This window comes from Fundulus heteroclitus, chromosome 8 (genome assembly GCF_011125445.2).
Source record: "Fundulus heteroclitus isolate FHET01 chromosome 8, MU-UCD_Fhet_4.1, whole genome shotgun sequence".
Lineage (NCBI taxonomy): Eukaryota > Metazoa > Chordata > Actinopteri > Cyprinodontiformes > Fundulidae > Fundulus > Fundulus heteroclitus.
The window spans coordinates 35,487,750-35,508,289 of record NC_046368.1 but is presented as its reverse complement, the minus strand read 5'-3'; the positions used below and the strand labels follow the sequence as shown (position 1 = coordinate 35,508,289).

At 38.7% G+C, this 20,540-nt stretch overlaps 1 protein-coding gene across 1 annotated transcript in view; it reads right to left on the bottom strand.

Annotated features, from left to right (window-relative positions):
• Positions 1 to 20,540, bottom strand: part of lmnb1 (lamin B1) — a 40,266-nt gene that overhangs the window by 12,241 nt on the left and 7,485 nt on the right. The window contains exons 4-10 of the mRNA XM_012858637.3: positions 13,705 to 13,875; positions 12,798 to 12,923; positions 2,678 to 2,898; positions 2,356 to 2,584; positions 1,889 to 1,993; positions 1,551 to 1,670; positions 1,324 to 1,425 (exon numbers count right to left, since the gene is read on the bottom strand). Coding sequence (XP_012714091.2) covers positions 1,324 to 1,425; positions 1,551 to 1,670; positions 1,889 to 1,993; positions 2,356 to 2,584; positions 2,678 to 2,898; positions 12,798 to 12,923; positions 13,705 to 13,875 — 1,074 coding nt within the window. The remainder of the gene's footprint in view (positions 1 to 1,323; positions 1,426 to 1,550; positions 1,671 to 1,888; positions 1,994 to 2,355; positions 2,585 to 2,677; positions 2,899 to 12,797; positions 12,924 to 13,704; positions 13,876 to 20,540) is intronic.

Sequence of the window (20,540 nt, the reverse complement as noted above, 5' to 3'; positions counted from 1 at the left end):
GTTATTGACATTATGCCATTCTAATTAAAGTTAGAGTTAGTTTCTACTATTTGCAGGATTAGTTCTTCAGTTAATGTCTTCCATATATCCAAGTAAAATTGCTACTGCAGGATATCCTTAACTGAATCGAAAATCAAACTGATTCGTGAATTGAATCAATTTGGGAAATCCAAATCGATACACAACCCTATTTTCAGTTACGTTTTCTTCTTTTTTATGTCAGGTCTTTTTGCAGAACATCTAAATAAGGTAATAGGCATCCCACCATTTTTAGTTGTTTTTTCGATTTTGAAGTCCAGACTCAAGAATACTGAAGCCATCGTGAACAATTCTAAATATTAAACTGTTGAGTGTATTAATTCGCACAAGCCACTCCACCGCGTCCATTATCAGAACCTTGTCGCAAGTGTCTGGCTAAATGTAACTTTTCATGGGAATGTACCCGCATCAGTGGGGAAAGTCCTCGTTTGCTTGAAGCACTTTAAGGATCAACGCTTCAGTAACTTTAGCGAGTAATAAAGATGGACATGCCTGGAGTATCTGACCGAGAGCTCAGTTCACTCAGAGTGTGGAAACGAAGGACGCAGCAAAGCTCCAAGCAGCTGATAATGCTGAAGTTTCAACAGACTTTATTTCAGATATCATATCGCTTGCTGTGTGCTCACTTAAAGTTTCTTGAGAGCACAACCGTAGTGACTATTTCAAGTAGCATTATGATATAAGCAGCTCTGTTTTCTCTTGCTCTGGGTCAGACTCTGGCTCGAACATGTGAGCCTGAATGGAAACATCATGTTTTAATAAATTTGGGGAAAAAAAGTTTCTCTTGCGCTAGATAATGGTATCACAACCATGAAACTACAAAGAAATGGCAAAGGGGTAGAGTAGAACACCCTGTGAAAAGAAAGGGAGCCTGGAGCGAAAGGCCACATCAAAATGCCATGAAAAACACACAGCCTCTGGGGCTGCTGATAATGGGTTACAAGTGGGGTCTCTTGAAGCTTCACTGACGAAGAATTCAGACAAAAGCAGGTTCACTTTATATAGAAAGAATTTACATTAATTTCTTTGACTTGTTGCCTCTTGTAGTACTGTGATGCAGAAGAGCTGTAAGTGCCTCATCACACAGCAACAAAAAGACCCCAAAAAAATTTACTGTCACTGCAAGGTCTCCACAGCCAATTAATCTATAAATGCTCATTTCCACTTCAGCAAACCTTGATATTTCCAAACCGACGTTTTAAATTTTTAGCAGTAGAAGCCTAGAAAAGTTTCCACAAAAAGACCCAGACTCCTGAAAGATGGTTTCTTTATCTAGGACCCGACCTGCTGTTGGAGGCCCTTCTCAATGGCCTCTACACCATAATCATCTTCATCTTCCTGCTCTTGTTCTGCGATCTTGTATTTGGTGGTTCTCTTTGCAACTTCCTGTCAGAAAAATTAATAAAAAAATGTCAAGTGGCATTCAAAATATAATGAAGTAATTTTCACAATTTAATTTTGGGAAAATGTGTAAAAAAGGGTAGACAGTGGGAATACATCAATGATTTTACCTCTCCCCGTGGGTTCATCAGCACTATACTAACATCTTCCCCTGACCCCCAGGAGTGATGGTTCTTCCAAACCAGGTCTGTGGGAGGCTTGGAGCTTACTCCAGCATCAGATGCCCAGATCTGCACAAAATATCAAAACCTCCCATTCATGCTCTCAATTCAAAAAATACACAGAATAGCAGAACACTGAAAGCCTTGATCTTTTTGAAATTAAAATGTGTGCTTGTAGATATTAAAGTTTTGTGTTTGTAAATTTCATTTAAAAATTTAATTTTGAACAAATCTTTTAAACCCCTCTTTTAAGAAAAAAAATTTGAAAATTGATTATTATATCTTACCGTGACTTTGTGGCCAGCCTTCAGGACATATTTGGGTGTGAACTTGTAAGTAGCTCCAACGTTTCCAACATTCTTGACCATCTCATAACCCACCATGGCCTGGTCCTGATACACAATTAAAAAACACTTAGAAAATAATTCTAGTATGGAACATTTACAGGACTAACTCATCTTTTCTAAACTTGTTTAAAATACTTGTTTGCCAAATGTAAGCCTTAGTCCACTGGTAAAGAGATGCTTGCAACAAGATTGTGTCATGTCAGATGATCCTACTGAGTCTCCACAACTCCTCGACTAATGAGGACAAAACTCCAACAGACATACAAGTATGGTCAGACGAGGATGCATGGAACCAAGGATAACAATTTATTGGAAAAACAAAAGTCATGCGAGCAACTGATGTAGATGAATCAGCAAACCTGCATCTCAAACAATCACCACAGCGCTTAAAGGTCTATGGAGCTCACCTCTTCTCCGCTGTTGTGGAGACACACAAACTTGCCGTCAGTGTCGATCTCGTCAATGCAAATGGGTCCTGTGGCAGAAGCAGCGTGAGCAATGGAAACTGAGCTACTAGCTTCCTGTTCCTCTACGTCAATGCGCTTCCTCTTTCCCCGAACAGTTTGAACACTGCGACTGCTGGATGATGCCCGAGACACTGTGACACGGGATGAAGGACTAGGAGACAGCTTCAGTCTGGAAGATAGAGAAATACCAGTTAGATGTAGAAAGGTGCGTGTGTGAGAACAGTGAACCTCATAATGCCACCGTGACTTTATAGTTTACCACCTTTCTTCCTCTCCCTCCAGGAGTTTACGGTAGGCATTGATCTCCATGTCGAGGGCCAGCTTTAAATCCAGCAGCTGCTCATACTCATTCAGCTGCTGCTGCATCTTGGCTTGGATTTCTGCCACTTCAAAGTCTTTGTCTGCCAGCAGCTTGCGGGTTGTGTCCTTCTCCTGTGCTAAAGCTGCCTCAAGTTCTGCTATACGGTCTTGCCAGCTACGTGTCTGTGGGGATAGATTACCATTATTAAAAAAAGAGCATATATTCTTTTATTTAAGCAAAGGGTTCCTCGTTTTGATGCCCACTGTATTCTCCTCCTTAAAACTTCTCCAGTGTACAAGTGAAACATGTTTTTTAGCTTAGTATTGAACTGTTGTGAAACTATCTTGTTAAATTCTCAACTAAGGGAATTTAACACTGTAAAAGGAAAATGGCAAATAACTTGGTTCAGCTGAAAAGAACTGCATTAAGGCTAGCACATACTCTGCCGTACTGTACACCTACTGTGTGCACGGACTCTGCTCTGACGCTCCAGGGTGGGGCTGGACGATAATTCAATAACAATATATATCGATCGATAGACGTGTGGCGCGATAGGAAAAAATAGGGTCGATAAAAGTTGGATAGAAACAGTTTTCCTTCCTTCCTTTCAGCCTATCACATTAGTTGATGCTACAATCACTACTTCCTCTCGACCAATCGTAATCGCGGACCCAGGCATGCGGTCACAAAGCGCCGCCCTCTCAAACCACAACACAGAGCACGTGAATATGTCGCAGCAAGGAGCGGCGGAGGAAACGGTCCAAAAACGGGCTTTTACTAGTTCGCCAGTCTGACAGAAATAAACCACAGTGATTTGTAAAACTTGCAAGGAACCGGTAAAAACAAAGTCTGGTAACGCAACAAACTTGTTTCATCACGCAAGCCGCTCACTCCCGCAGCAGCGCGAGCTGTGCGACACCGCGGGCATGCTGCTGTTGTCTGCAGTTAAAAAAACCTGGCTTCAAACAATTACTCGCCACTCCGCGAGGTATAAAGTCTGCGATATAAAGTTCCGGGACGCAAGTTTTTCTCTAACAGCGCTCCCTAAATTGTGCAACGAGTGCCGGGAATCAGTGCAAAATGAGCTGCAGCCTGAGTCCTTACACGCCACAACCTCGGACCTGCGTCAGCCTCTCAATTATAAAAAAGTAACTAGTGTACTATTCCCACCTAAAAAGGCTATTTTATTTATTTATTTGGTATATTTATTTTGGTCTTTATTTAATAATAAAGTCTATATTTAATAACATAACTCAGCTCTCTTAAGTTATTTTTCTTAAAAAAATTCTGTTATGGTTAAAAAAGTTGGTTAAATAAAGATTTAATTGGAATTCTGTGTTTGTGTTCTTTATTAAAATTAAATAATTTAGCAATATCATAAAATGTCCAGGCAGAGCTGCACATAAAATATGGTTTTAAATATTTTCAATAATTATCGATAAATATGCATTTTTTTTTATCGATAAGCTTTTTTTCTATATCGTCCAGCCCTACTCCAGGGACATTTTACCCATCATAGTAGAGCGTACCTATTGCCTACATTTCTTGCTGCAATTTTCTTACAATTCCCACACATTTTGCCAGCAGGACAAAGCGGCCGAACGGATAGCAAAATGTTTGATTAGGTAGTTGAGAAACTAGAGTTGTTTCTTTTTCAGCAGGCTCCCACCGCACCGAGAGGGACTGTAATGCCACGCATCCTTGCAAACTCCTGCTTGGAGCAGTTCAGTGTATCAAGATTGGTGTCACATAAAATAGTTTGACGCAAAGACTCAAGGCGGACTCTTTCCACGCAAGTATGTGGGGGGCCTTTAGTAAGAGCAGTATTAAATCTGAGAGGAGCTGTTTTGAGTAGAAAAACAACGCAACTGCGCCCAAACAGAATTGTGTAAGAGCAGATCTAAAACTGAGATAATCACAGCACCTCTACATAAGTCTAAATGTATTCCAGGTAACTAGAATCCAATGAAACAACAACAAGTTACAGCCTAAAAACACCAAATCCAATGTGTCCACTTTAATAGAAAATCAAAATATATTCATCTGAAGTAGAAGTGGGGAGTAACTAGTTACATTTAATGGAGTAAATTTTTGAACAAAATGTACCCTTTTTTGTGTGTCCTGTCTGGCAATGTAGTATTAAGAATTGATCTCTTAATGCTAAAAAGAGCCCAACAGGTTTTACTTTCACAAGCAGAGCCTTACTGCTTTGGCCATAGTGATCCGCTTGATTTATATATGCAAGAAGCTTTGTTATAATCTATGCAGAGAATATTTTATGTTAAATGGACACTGAAACAAGAAGGTAGAAAAGGAAAAAAAAGTAGAAAAGGTGAAAGAGAAAGGAGGACAGAGGGGAGAGAACAATACAGCATCTTCAGTCTGCTTCTTCACCTGCAAAGAGAGATACAAAAAGAACAGCAAAACCAACAGATAATGTATTACAGGTTCAAACAAGCAAAGCCTTAATACCATTACTGAAGAATATACAGTATTATTTAATACGGAATGTATAAAGTGACAGCTTAAGATAATAGGGGTTTTCTGTATAGACGTGAATCTGCAAGTACCTGGATCCAAGCACCTGTAGGTGTGTGAGAGAGTGTGCTTGTGTATGTAAGGGTATCTATGTGAAAAATGCTCAACAGTGGTTGTGAAGAGCCAAAGAACCACCCCCCAGAGCACTGAGGCAGACGCCGGGGGAACCAAAACCCCAGACGCCCAAAGGGACCTCCAGAGCAAAGAGTCCAAGAGGGGCCAACACAGGTAATCTGTTTTCCCCAGCCAAGGGAAGAGGAGAGACGGCCCCCAGGAAGCCCCCACCCCCCAACAGCCACAATGCCGAAGTCCGAAGTAGTTTTACTGCCGTGTCCTGCAGACTTTTATTTCAGTAATATTACAAAAAAATATTGCTATTCATGAGTAAAATATCTGGCCACACCAACTATATCTTCTTTGAATAACTTGAATAAAAGGACAGACTTGTTTTATGCAAAAATGACACATCTACAGTTTGTTAAAGTGAGACTTCTTGCTTGTACACCAGCTTTGTTGTTTTAATGTTATTTTCAATCTGCTGAGCTTAAAGAGGCATTTGGAGGTTAAGTGAATATACAGTAGTAGATGTTATTAGAAGACAGCAGCTGCCTTCTACCGCATATGGTGGATGGATCAGGTACAGTGAACACATTTTTGAACCAAACAAAACTTTCAGTGTAAAATTAGAGAAACCATCTCTAAATCTGACAGTGTGTCTGTGTACAGAAAGCTCAAGTGTCCCTTCCTTCAGATGTAGTTCATGGTTTGTATTAGGGCTGGGCGATCTGGCCTAAAATCAATATCGCAATACATTGAGCAGTTCATAACGATAACGATAAATGGAAGATAACACGAAGACGCCTGCAAACGACTTCACAGCCAGTTATATCGACAGTATAATTCACCTGGACAATCATAGCTAAATTATTTTAATAGATGCAAATCCTATCTACACATATTCCCGTAACAGGGCATATAGGTTAAAGATTAAGCGATAATTACTCTATGGAGCAACCGCACCTTTATGCATAGGTAACCTCGTTAAGATGTCCACACTTACCAGGGTGCAGGTACAGCCTGCACCCAAACCACTGAACTCACTTCCATCTACTTAGCTCTCCAGCTTTAACTATGTCTGCGCCAGCAGTAATACTGACAAGTTGTTCAACAATCTCCCTGGTATCGGCTACAAAATATGCCTGTCTTGAGCACCCTGGTGCATAGTCTCCATTCATCAGACTAATGTACGGGTTTATCGTGCGAATGAACCATAAATCAGATGTGGCTGCACTTAACAGCTGCTCCATTTCCTACACGAGCAGCTCTACCGCCAGTGTTTGAATATTTGATGTTTCCTCCATTTCCTCAACCTCCCGTCTCTTTCGCTTCTTGTTTCAGATTGGGTGGGGTGGTCACATGACTACAGACTGTACACGTAGCGCAGCGTCTTAAAAAGGGACAGGAGCAAATCCTACCTTTACCAATAAAAACTTTTTTCTTTAATACCGAAAATATAGACATGGGCAAAATGACGTTGGTCATTGACGTAAATTTCGGCGTTGGTAAATTTTCAGTTTATCGCCCAGACCTAGTTTTTAAATTGTACAATTATGTTTTGGTTTGGCCCACTGTGTTCACAGTAGTCCTTCATATTAATGTCAACACTAGTTTTTTTGGACTTCCTCAGAGAAAAAAAATAAAAATTCTCATTTCTCCTCACCCCTGGGCCCGAGTACACTTAGTTTGACCCTGCTCCTGAGTAAGGCCGGAGAAACAGGTGGTGAACCTAAAAAAAAACTGTTGCTGAAATACTTGCGAAACAGGCGGAGTGGAGTAGAGCATGGCCAAACTGTGGCGGTGGAAATTGAGTTCAACTGTCAGAGTTCTGCTGAGGGGCCCTCATAAAGGAGAGTATATCTAGCCAACTTTGTTATGGTCTGCTGCCGTATGCTGAGCATTGTGGGAGGACTTCATTACCTTAACAGTCTTAAATCAAATAGAACAAAAAAAATGTAACATATCAAGATGAATTTCCCTATTAGGCTTGAAGCGCAAACCTTAAAATAAGTGAAAATAACGGAAAATTTTCCTTCTGAACAAAGACGAGTGTCCCTACTGTGTGTCTAGCAGTTGTCGTGAGACAGTAACAGTAGAAAGTTTGCTACTTTCAAGTCAAGCTGCTAAATTGCCAAAAACAGAAAAAAAAAAAAAGTCTATAGATTTCTTAGCGACTTCTGTAGTCGCTTTTTTCAATATAATTGCTAGAGGGGTCTGAAAAGTCCCCAAATATGAGTTGCTAAGTAGGAAACACTTGGCATAGCACAGTAGCTACCAGTAGCTTCATACAGTAGCAGCTACGCAGTGAGACAGACAGGAGCCGGAGGAGACGGTTTTTCAAAATAAAGTAAATTTTAATATTTAAATGTGCATAGCTTGTTAGACTTTTTTATTCATATAACCTTTTTATGAAAGGTTATGACATCCTGCTACCATTTTAGTAATTAGTTTACAGTTTTATGCTTTGTTTTTGCCTAGTAAATAAAGTCCTTCGTGTTTATTTATAACAGCAGAAGTACAACACTGCGCATGCACAGCAGGGGATAAACCAGGAGGCAGCTAACGGCTATTAGCATTTCCCAGGAAAGTGTGGAAACAATAAAGAATGGTCCAAGATCCCGTGGGAAAAGAAACGCAAAAAAATATATTATTCCAAGAGGAAAAAGACTGAAATAATGCTGGGAATAAAGTAAGAATGTTTGTGTTCACTCAAGCGGAAGTTAAACCGGTTATGAAGCGTCCGTCAGTTTGACTTAACCTTACGTATATATATAGCAATATATGAACAAATAAATATACCACCGATTTTTTTTTATAAAAAATTCACATTTAAGAGAAAATCGGAAAAGATTATGATCACTTTCCAAGCGCCCTCCAACCCGGAAGTCGTGACGTCAGTACGTGAACGTTCATCTCAACATGGCGGATTACTGCACTACATGCGGTAGCCAAAACGAGAAATCTGAAAGCGAAATTTCGACTTCAACCGAGCGATTCCTACCAGGAGACCATTCTGATGTATCGGAGGAAGAATATTTGTGTCTGGAGCCTCACATGTTCGACCCAGACATTTCAGAGGAAGAGAAGGCAGCGGACGAACAACAGCGAGTCGGACAATGAGTGGAGATTGGACGTCGGGAGATTAGATGAATGGTAGGACACGTTTTTTCTTTTAACTACGCAGTTCAAATATTTGTTCGTATGTTGACATAATTTTCTTTTAGGCACCATATTATTGGCTAAAATGCCAGTGTTGTGCGAAATTCAGTTCCCCTGTGAAAATCTACCCCCCTCCCTTTGTCGGGAGCGCGCATTGCAGCCGTTTTCACGGCGCTTATAATTGATTTTTCGGTAAAACAACGCATATAATCATATCAAGGTTGTAACATATAGTTTAATCGGCAGCTGTTTACAAAATTATAAAATAAAAATAAATAAACGAGGTCTTCTTGCGCTGTTTTGTGTTATTTTAAACGCCAAGATAATCGGTCTTTTTCCAACTTTTGTCACTTATTCAGCCGACGTGTAAAGCGAATTTCTCCACTGTTAGATCAATAACGTCTATCTTATCTTAAATAAAGAGATGAGGACAAAATGTATCACTAAAATAAATTAGCATTTATTCACAACTAAAAATGAATTTATGCCATGGCCTAGTTAGGCCCCATGATAAGGCGCTACTTATCATAAAGAATCACTTGACAACATTTTGAAAACAGTCTCTGTACATTAATATTTAGCCTACCTACATACTAGCATAACAAAAGTCAAAAATAATAACATATTAAAAATATACACTGAGTAATATTGAGGCCTAAATATTTCCTGAAATGTAAATCAATTTCCAACTTACCATAAATGCATTAATAGTGAATTTGGCAAATCAGTTATGGTGTGTAATTCATATATAAATATACAATTAATCAATCTTATTTTTTAGGTGTTCCTGTTCTCACTGCCAATAATGGATTCTGTGAGAGAGTGCATCTGTTGCCAGGAAATGGGCTTGGTTGTTGCTAAGATGGAAGCCAGAGAGGAGATGGATGGACAAATCCCTGACACAGACCATCCTGGCATGGAAGCGGTGTGTCTAAATGCTTGGACATTGTAGGTTGCTTGGTCCCAATACAAGCAACAGCATAGACATATAGCCTATAGACAATTTGTGAGATGGTGTTAGGACTATTTAGGCAAAGATACCAGGGCTGTGATATCCTCGTATGCAGTCAGCTGGATAAGGGCCCACTTCCCACCCCCAGGACATGAAGATGACTTTACCTTTAGAGGTCACCTGTTAACTGATGGCAGTTAAAAAAAATACCCAAGCTGAAAGAATAAAATCTAAAACATGTATGTAAACAAAATTGTTGTGGTTAAATATGTAATATAAGCAATTACTAATAAAATGATTTCATGGTCTTTTTGAAAATCGACTGAATGAGAGATTGATGGTATCATCTTTTGTTGGTTTCTCAAATGAACGTGTCAGTGATTGGGGACTCTGATACTGCATCAACCTGCTTAGTTTTTATTTTCTCCAGCTCTGCTAGCAGCATCTAAAAAAAAGCAGCAGTGGGTAAAATTTCTCATAACAATTTTTTTTGATTGCTGGGGTGCATTTACACACAAGTGAATAAACAGATACAGGAAAGTAAAAGACAACACAGGAAGACATAGATGCATGAAAATAAAAAGACAAAGAGTGAAGCAACTAGTATAGCAGTGGTCATTCCTGACAAAGATTATTTCAACAAGAACATCTAATTATCTCAGTATATATGCAGCAGAATTAAGTGTGCTATATTATTAGCTTGAGAATGGGTGGAGGATACTAATATAAATAAAATAATTTGTAGTGATTATCTGCATGGAGTATTCAAAAGGGATGTACAAATAATCATCAAAATATATGAGGTTATGGCTGTTCATCATAGAATATGAACAAAATAAAAATGTAATATTGTTTTGGACTCCTGCTCATGTAGGTTTTTTGGGCAATGAAAGAGCAGATAGGTTGGCTAAGGATGCTTATAAAAAATAATATATTGATATGCCAGTAAAGTTATCCAAATCTGAAGGCAAAAGTATAGTTTGGAGAGAAAGCAATAAGATATGGAAAAGTAGGAGGGATAATGAAATAAATGGAAGGCACTTATATAGGATACAAAATACAGTTGATGTAGTAAGGATTAGAGGAATAAACAGGAGGGAGGAAATAATTATAAATAGAATAAGAACCGGTCACAGTTTGTTTTAAATGGAACTCTTTGTAAAATGGGGAAACATCTTACTGGTTTTTGTAGTTGGTGTCATAATGTAGAAACAATAGAACATGTTTTTATTAATTGTAGAAGATATGTAAATCAAAGATTATTAAAAACGGAATTAGGTTTGAATAGGAATTTTAAATTGAGAATGTGGTTTATAAGCTAAATAGTATTTAGGGGAAAAAGAAGATTCTTCGGTTTAAAAAAGTACTGGGATCAGCGAATTTGAGGAATAGATATTAGGATCCAATAGATGGCAGTAGTGCAACAATAATGGATGCAAGCTGCCGTTAAAATCTAAAGAAGAATAGCGGCTGTGAAGCATAGACATCTTATGTCTATGCCGTGAAGAGGCAAAGACCCCTCCCCCGGAGCACCGAGGCAGTCGTCTTTAAAATGACGAGCCACAAACGGGCTCTAAGTGTGTCTTTTGGCCACTCATGCAATCTTCCATCTTCATGGGAACAGTACACAGCGACACAACGACGAGGCATCTTGTAAAAAAGCCGTGAAAGCAAAACAACCCTATCCATTTAGTAATCAGACAGTATAGCGGGTGCCGGCTTCCAGGTTAGCAACTCATGCTATGACGTCACTGGGAAAGTCCGCCGAGCGAGATCGTTTTGATTCCATGGATTTTAAAAATGCAAAAAACGAGAGATGCGGGTAGGAGACCAAAAAAAAATTATCAGAAGTAATGAATAACTATGTGGACATCATCTGTGAGAAAAATCTTGCTGATCTGTCACTTCAACGATTAACGCTTCATAACCGGTTTAAGTTGCCGAGGCACAGATGTGACTACTGAGTTGATTGATGTGAGTAACTTCTCTGATTTATACTTGAATATTAGTAATAGCAATGCTCTTCTTAGCCTCTACAGTCTAAAGTAAAAACCACACTATAAATAAATTGATTGATTGGTTCTTACCTTGGTGCTGTGTCCCTGTTTGTGTCTGTGAACGGGAAATTAATTTCTCCGTGATGTTCTGATACAGGCCTCTTAGAGTTCCTGTAGATGGGTTTATTTATTTAATAACGGTTGGTCTTGCATCACGCCAAGCTGAATTTCAGAGGTTCAGGGTTGGTCCGGCATTATTCAATTTTGATTTGTCGCCACATGATAGTTCTGAGGTACTGCAAGTATATGGCGCCACTGATCACGCCCCATGAGGTGGTTATTTTTAGGCTAAAAAAGGACCATCAATACACTATCAGAATGGACAGTTAGTGTATATAACCATATTTTACTAAGGTCAAACGGTTTTGGTCTTTTTTTATAGGCATATAGTGTGGCTGTATACCTTTAATAATATTTAAATTAATTTTAAACTGGTTATGATTAAAACAAGTTCACAAATATACAGTTGCTATGCTATATCATATGCTTTACATTGTTAACATGTTTTTAAATTGATTCGGTAGGCGTGGCGGCTTTCATTTTGGTGTGGCAGTGCGCCATGCTGAAATACATGTAGTAGAAACCCTGGTCTTAGGGTAATAAAGGTTCCTCTATGAAATATTTCCACAATATATTTTCCTAAACATATATTCAACATTGCAAGCTTTTACCAAAACAATTTCCCCTTTCAGGACTGATATATATAAAATTGATAAAATCTATTTATCGCCAAGCCCTACTTCTGAAAAAATTATAATTAAGAAACAAGCTAACTTTAAAACACCATGAAACTTTTTGTCACAAGAAAAGCTGATTCCATCTAAAAAGGAGGAAAATTATCTTTGAAAAACAAGCTCAAAATAAAGCTCCAAGTCACCAAACCTTTATAAAAGAAAAGAAAAGCACCTATTATGAAGAACTAAGTTCAATTCTTTGTTAGAAGTATTCGGCAGAAAAAGTTTGAGTACCACTGGTTTAGGTGAAAAAGTCAAAATAATCTGTATCAGTATCAACACACACATCGTCTTTACAGACCATTATGACAAGTTGTACCTCACTTTATTTGACAGTGGTTATAATATCATGGATGATCTGCCTAAATCTCTCATTCACTACGTCTGTATTTGGAATCAGGGAAGATTCCAAATACAGACGTAGAAAAATATATTATCATATTTTGATATCTATACAATAAAGATTAGTTCATATATCAGTCAAAGCCAAAATTTTGTAATTTCTCATTGTAATCAGCTGAAAAGCAGCACTGATCAAAAAACATCCAGCAAAATAGAAGCCTGATTAGATCAAACATTTCAACCTCTTTTTGTAGTCCTGCCAGTTGAGTGCTCAGGCTCTCGATCCTCAGGGCAGATTCTCTGAGCTCCTCTCTGGCCATGTTAGCCGATGCTCCATTCATCTCAGATAAACGATGCAAGTCGTCTAGCTGAAGAAAGAAAATACAATTTGAAAGTCAACACAGTTAACAGAGTGGCAACTTCTCAACCTAAAAAAGGAACTAAGTCTTGTAAGCCACTTCCTGACAATCAGGAAGTTTAATGTAAACGGGTCTTTCCACATACTGCAAAAAGCAAACAAGATCTATTGTAGCAAATACAATTGTTTTACAACAGTGTTGATAACTGTACTACTCGCTCATCGGATCTTAAAAGTTACCTTATCAGCTCCAATCATGCTAAATAAGGTCTATGCATAGCCAATTGTTTGGTTTTATTGTACAAGTTATCTTTTTAAGGTTCTGCATTTATTTAAATTTAACCTAAAACTTCAAAACCATATACCACTAATTTAGCAATGTCATTCTCTATTAAAGATTGAACTAAAATGAAAAAGCCTGAGAAAAAAAAATTCAGTTGACAATCTTAGACATAAAAAAAATACATAAAACCTTAAAAATAAATTTTGCAACTATATGCATCTATCATAGAATCAGTACTCGTGGTCTGTTACACCAACAATAATGTCACTTTACAGGGTTTGTAAATATTAGTAGTTATGAAAGAAAGAAAAATCCTATTTTGTATCTCATTTTATGTTAACAATAAACAATACAATAGTTAGCCACCCCCAGTTCAGAACCACAACCAGTATTACCCCAACAGTAAAAGTGCATCATGTGTCCCAGTTCACATGCAGAAGCTTGTTTTGAGTCAGAGTTTTTGGGATTACCATGTGAACATGCTGTGATCCAGAATGTGTGTTCATACTTTAAGTTTATAGGTGCTCTCCATGTTGTCCTTGTACATCTGGATCTGCTCTTCATTCTGCGCCCTCATGTCGGCCAAGGCCTGAGTCAGTTTATATTCGTATTCTTCCTTCCGGCCAGAATCCACCTCTACCAGTCGGGTTTCGAACCTATGTCGGGCCTCCTTGACTTCCTAAAGCACATTGAAGTAATGACTTAGTGTTAGAGGGGCTGTGACCATAGGATAAGTCACTGTTGTCATATTTATGTAGGTATGATAATACAGGAAACATTGGATTTGTGTTTGTCAGGAATACTCAAAGTTACTGGATCAATAGCCCCATTTACACTACCCTTGTCAAACCGATCCGAGCCGAGACCAGTCCAAGCTTGAATCAGTTAACCAAGCGGAGCCTCGTTCTGACAACTGTTTACACATCACACTATCCCGGTTCCTTGTTTGCTCCTCGCCTCCTAGTGACGATCTGCGGTACTACTGTTTGCTAATGCGCTCTTCGTTATCAGATAACTGGAACAGAAAAAAAACAGGCCGAGACCACACCTGGATCTGGTCTGCATTTAGCGCGGTCCGGTTATGTCTAGCTCGGTTCAGTTCAGTCTGCTTACTATTTACACTCGAGAGTTATCTCAGTTACCGTGCTCGGACTGGTCTCGGCTCGGGTTAAAAAAGGGTAGTGTAAACAGGGTACCGTATATGCCTAGGTTTAGAATTTACTTGTAGCATGCGGAGTTGCTTTGTATGGTACAATGTAGCATGGTGTCAGGCTGTAAATCTCAAACGTTCCTTAAACTGGAAATCTTACATATCAGGTGATAATTATAATTATTATACCCGGATCGGAAATCGGCTCTGATATTGACTAATTAGCTCAATCGTATGTCGGATGATTGATGCCAATCCAGCATTCCGGCCCAGTCATTCTTTTAAATTGATATCATACACAGCAATACAGTTATACCGATCTGGTCACTTCTATTCTATGTTTGCAACGGTGGTTACGCAGAGCACGCACAGCAGCTAGTGATAAGCAAACAGTGCAACATGGAACAAGTGCCACACCGAGCCAAGTCTGCCATTTGGAAATATTTCAAACTTGATACGCCTACAAGAGCAATGTGTACGTAGTGAGGGGGGTGATAAGTTTGGTAAATTCAACACCAGAAACGTAAATAAGCACCCCCAAAAAACCATGCTAAATAAAATGCAAAACTTTTTAAACAATGTTTATGTCAAGCCCGATATCTTCGCATGGCACATGGAGAAAATACAAACAGAACCAGGATGGTACAGCTTTACAATCTATGAGGCAAACGGTCTTGCCATGCACCTGGAGGATGAGACATTTTTACAGTTTTTGTATCAGCTGATGCCTGAAGTGGACATTTTGTATAACAAAACTGCAAAAACGAAACGTTGATGTGGCTGCAGTCAATTGGGCCATGGTAAGCTTCAGAGACCGCGAGGGTCAACTAGGAGAGAAAGTGGATGACACTGTGAAAGAAAGAGGCAGCACTGTTGAAACGGAGGAAAAAAACACGGCTGCAAGTATGAAGGAAGCCTGCAATACTGTGGTAGCTCAAGTGGAGGAGAGCTTTTGCAAGAGTGATCACCTTATAAACAGCACAGCTTGTGGACTGCACACTGTTCAAAGTTCAACATATCATTTCCATTTGGAAATGAATTTGGATATGCAACCAAAATCTGGCCAATTGGAAGTAAAGCTTGAAACTGAACTTTAGTCGCTGTACAGTCCCTCAGAGTTGCATGCAGGAAATGCCCAGTCTCTTGCTGCCGCTGATGTACGATAACGACCTACAGGATACCTTATCCGAGACAGTCACTGCTCAAAATTGTCATCACAACACCAATGACCACTGCTGAATCAGAGAGGAACTTTTCAGCACTGAAAAGGATCGAGACTTTTACACGGAACACAGTGGGGCAAAAAAGGTAAAATGTAGGGATGCACGATATTTATCGGACCGATAAAATATCGGACATTTTGGTGGAATTTTTTTATCTGCCTGATAAGTAAATTTTTTTCAATAAAAATACCCGATAAATTATTTAAATTTGGTGGAATTTTATTCAGGCAGAGCAGCCCCAAAGCAGGCCAAGACATGCGTGTTTTGCACGCCTTACTATCAGGAACCAGGCTTGACTCCGTTATTGCCTGACTATTAATAAACAAACATGTCTTAACCAGTGTGGTCGTTTTTCGGTTTTGCAATACCTGTTCAGCAAGAGTTTCGAGAGGAGGAAAGAAGGCTTCAAGTTTTCACACAAACCCAATAGTCCACCTGAAAAATCGTCATTGTGGCAAAGCAATATGGAAAGAATACGACGCAGCGGCTGCAGCAGCCAGCAGTGCTAAGGCTAAAACAACAATATGGAGGACAGATGTCTCCATTCAGAAGGCATTTGAAAGCTGTAAAAACTTTTCAAGTGACAGTGAAAAACCTAAAGCTGTTAACGACAGCCTTTTTCTGATGTCCAGAACCCGGGTTTTCGTAACTTAATAGCACTTTTGGAGCCCCGTTACACCATCCCTAGCCGTCGCTTCTTCTCAGGGGTGCCCTCAATGATGCTGTTGCGACAGTGGTCTACAACTTGATCAACAAGAATGGACTTCATGCAAGTTTTACCACAGACATATGGACGACAGATGTTAGTCCCATCAGCATTTTAAGCATAACGGCTCAGTGGTTGGATCCAGATTTTTAACATGCAAAAATCAATGCTGCACGCACAGGAGTGCCCCTGGTCGCATACAACGATGACGATAGGTGAAGCTCTTGAAACAACGCTTGCGCAGTGGAGTATAAAAAAAAGACCAAGTGCATGTTGTGCTCAGAATAATGCATGGAACATGATCAAGGCCATGGAGGACTGTGGGCTTGCAAGCTGGGGCTGTATGGCACACACTTTACAACTCGCGATAAATGAGGCTATGCTGAGCCCAAGAAGCATCTCAGACACGTGTTGTATAGTAACAAAGTAAAAAATACTTCACTACTGTACTTAAGTATATTTTGGAGTACTTAATACTTTTATCGGGTATTCAATTTTTTGATAACTTTTACTTTACTATATTTCCGAACTTAATTGCATACTTTTACTCCGATACATTTTCAATGTTTGGTTTGTTGAGTTCTGAAGGCTGCTGGAGAGATGGAAAAGCAAAGACTGCAGGTTATTAAAAATTAAGATTCTTAGCCACAGCCATCTGAAAAACAAAAGGTGAGGGTTTCCCTTTTACCAATATTTCATTGTTATTATTGTTTTCATTTATTGTCGGCCATTTGGGGCAGTTCAGGCAAAAATAGCAGGTGTAATTTCTTTTGCATAATATACAGTATAAGAACACTAGATGCCACCTTAACAACTAATATTTTTGTTAGACCTTTGCGTAGTTAGAATATTATGGTTAGGGTTCTACAAAATAATAGTGCTATTTATTTGACTATTTCTACTTCTAGAATTAGGATAAAGACAAATAAAACAGAGGAACACTATTTACATTGGTTTTATTGTACATAGATTTCTACACTGTCCATAAGTAAATTAGTACAAACCAGAGGCGGAGATAGACATTCTCATCATCAGGGGCTTAGCCCATAAAATATTACATCATTACAAGAGTAATTTGATACACCAAAAAAGTGAGCAATTATTTAATCTGTTGATGTGGTCGCAAAATTAATTTAATATAGGTCTTTACATATCTTAAAGTTTAATCTGCTGCTCTTTAATAGTCGTACTAGTATATTCCAATAGTATATTAATATGTAACATTTCAGTCTTGATGTCACCAATCTTACTCAAAGTACAGTATTGGGTCCTCCATGCTCCTTATGTATAAAGGGTTACTGCACATTTAAACAATGACAACTCACTATTGTTAGGGAAATAATTAGTTGTCTGAGAAGATGTAGGTAAAGAGAAGCTGTTATCTACACTTCAGATATATGATGTAAGAAATGTGTTTGGAATGTTAAGATAAATTACATGAAATGGGCTACACAGAGCAACTACAACCCAATTGCACATTTGTTGAAATTTGAATTTATTATTTTATTATCAGTTACACTTCTACTTTCAGTGCAGAGTAAATACATTAAATTTATCTGTCAAATGTATAATTGAATGCATAATTTTGCTGTTTTATAATTCAGACAGAGTATATTGGATAAAAAAAATTAGGGTGGGGTTTATCTCTGAGCATTTCTATATATTCTAAAGAAAATACAGGATAAATCTAGACAACAGACATTTTGACTATATTTGGTTTAATAGGCACGTATTTACCGTCTGTCTCTGTTGCTGGTTGTTCAAATGGAAAAAGTCCCAATTCGACATTCATTAGATCCGGTGATGCTTTAAACATTAACAAACAGCATCTGTGTGTCATGGTTATAAGATTTTGCAGGAAATACCGCTTTTCTCTTTAGACAGATGAAACGCGTCCTCACGCTCAAGTCAAGCATTAAAAAAATAGGAGCATGCATATTGCATAGGACCAATGACGTGAGACCAGGGAAGGTTTGTTTGTAGGTGTCCCTACCAAAGTTCAAATCAAAGCTACGCCCTTGCATCTTTGTTTCACAATCAGGCCATGATGGGACCACAGATATTTTTAGGTGCTAAAAAAAAAAAAAAAAAACAGAACTCAGCTATTCTTGCCATTTTGATCTATTTCTATTCAAGCATTTTACATCTGCAGCTATATTCTTTTCTGCACATGTGACATGTGTCTCCAAAGCGTTTCAGGTGTTCTAATGAATTGTTTATAAACATGAGTTCAGTAGATACAGTCGTGGATTCAGAATGCCTGTCTGAAAAGTTGTCTCTCAGAGACAATTACTATTAAATGTAGTAATAGCAACCCTTGTGCATCAGTGCCCTAACCCTACTTTTGTGTCTTTAGGGAAATGATTCCTAGTCTAACTATTGCCATCATGCAGGTTTTACAAATGCACCAGGTTTTATCGCGTGAAAACATTTCAATCTTTTTGTCACTGCTATTGGATGGGCCTATCTTGTAGCTTGTTTGACGAGCTTTAGCTCAAAAATTAGTCAACTAAGAATATTACATCTGGACTAAAGTCTGTTGTTCATGCCAGGAATCACAGTCAACACTGGGGGCTAAGCACCCCTAAAGGTCAGATCCTAGAATTGCCCCCGATCAACACCAACAGGATAAGAAGCTGGGTCAGTAGTAAAGCAGGTTTAATTAACCTTGTGGTATAAGTAGAGCTAGGGCTGGACGATATAGAAAAAAAGCTTATCGATAAAAAAAAATGCATATTGATTGATATCGATAATTATTGAAAATATTTAAAACCATATTTTATGTGCAGCTCTGCCTGGACATTTTATGGTATTGCTAAATGATTTAATTTTAATAAGGAACACAAACACAGAATTCCAATTAAATCTTTATTTAACCAACTTTTTTAACCATAACAGAATTTTTTTAAAGAAAAAAAACTTAAGAGACCTGAGTTATGTTATTAAATACTGACAAAGAATAAACTAAAGTGATCAGTAAAATGACCAAAATAAATATACCAATACCATTTTGTATCACAAAGAAGGGAGCCCAGTTTAGCTGCTATACCCGCTTTGTTTTGGAAGAAGCTCCGTAAGATTTCTCCGAAGATGACGCGGAGCGGGGCTAAAATGGTTTGCGCTGCTGCGGGTGTGAGCGGCTTACGTGATGAAACAAGTTGGTTACGTTACCAGACTTTGTTTTTACCGGTTCCTTGCAAATTTTACAAATCACTGTGGTTTACTTCTGTCAGACTGGCGAACTAGTAAAACCCCGTTTTGGGAACGTTTCCTCCGCCGCTACTTGCTGCGACATATTCACGTGCTCTGTGTTGTGGTTTGAGAGGGCGGCGCTTTGTGACGGCGTGCCTGGGTCCGCGATTACGATTGGTCGAGAGGAAGTAGTGACTGTAGCATCAACTAATATGACAGTTTTCCTTCCTTCCTTTTCAGCCTGTCTATCGAAGCTTTATCGACCCTGTTTTTTCCTATCACGCCACACGTCTATCGATCGATATATATTGTTATTGAATTTTCGTCCAGCCCTAGGTAGAGCATCTAATAGTAGAGCCGGGAGTCCTAATTTTCTTAACTAAATGATACCTGCAACCAAAGGTGTATCTATTAGCAAGTTTACCACTTCCTGTAGGTTAACTATCACTTTATCAGTAACCATGTTCTTAGTATACACCCCCTTTACCTGCACTTGGTTGTGTACAATTTTAAAGTGCATAGCACTGACCTTACTTAAAAAAGGACAACTGAAAGCTTACAAAAAGGTTGTATTTTCTAAACTTGGTCTAAATTTCTCCTGGACTTGGTTGTTTATATAATTTTAAGGGAATTTGACTTTCAAGGTTTACCAACATCTAAAAAATGTAATTCAAACTGCATTTGCTTTGTTTTAATTTTTACTTATACTTTTTATTACATTACTTGAGTACATCTATTTTTACAGTAATTTTCATACTTAAGTACAAGACATTTCAGATACTTTAAGTCAGTGACTTTTACTAAAGTCATATTTTGGAGAGGTACTTATACCTTTACTCCGAGATTTCAGTACTTTATACAACACTGTCTCAGACAGTGTTTCCATCTGGAGGATGATAGTTGGGCATTTTAGACACTCCCAGCTTGCCACCTCTCGTCTTCAAAGCTTACAGAAACAACTGGGCATGAAAGAGACAAGGCAGTGTTTCCCGCAGGAATTTGCTTATGCGAGGCGGACCGATTCCCGGAGCGGGGGGGGGGGGGGGGGGGGGGGTTGTGGACGACCGATTCCC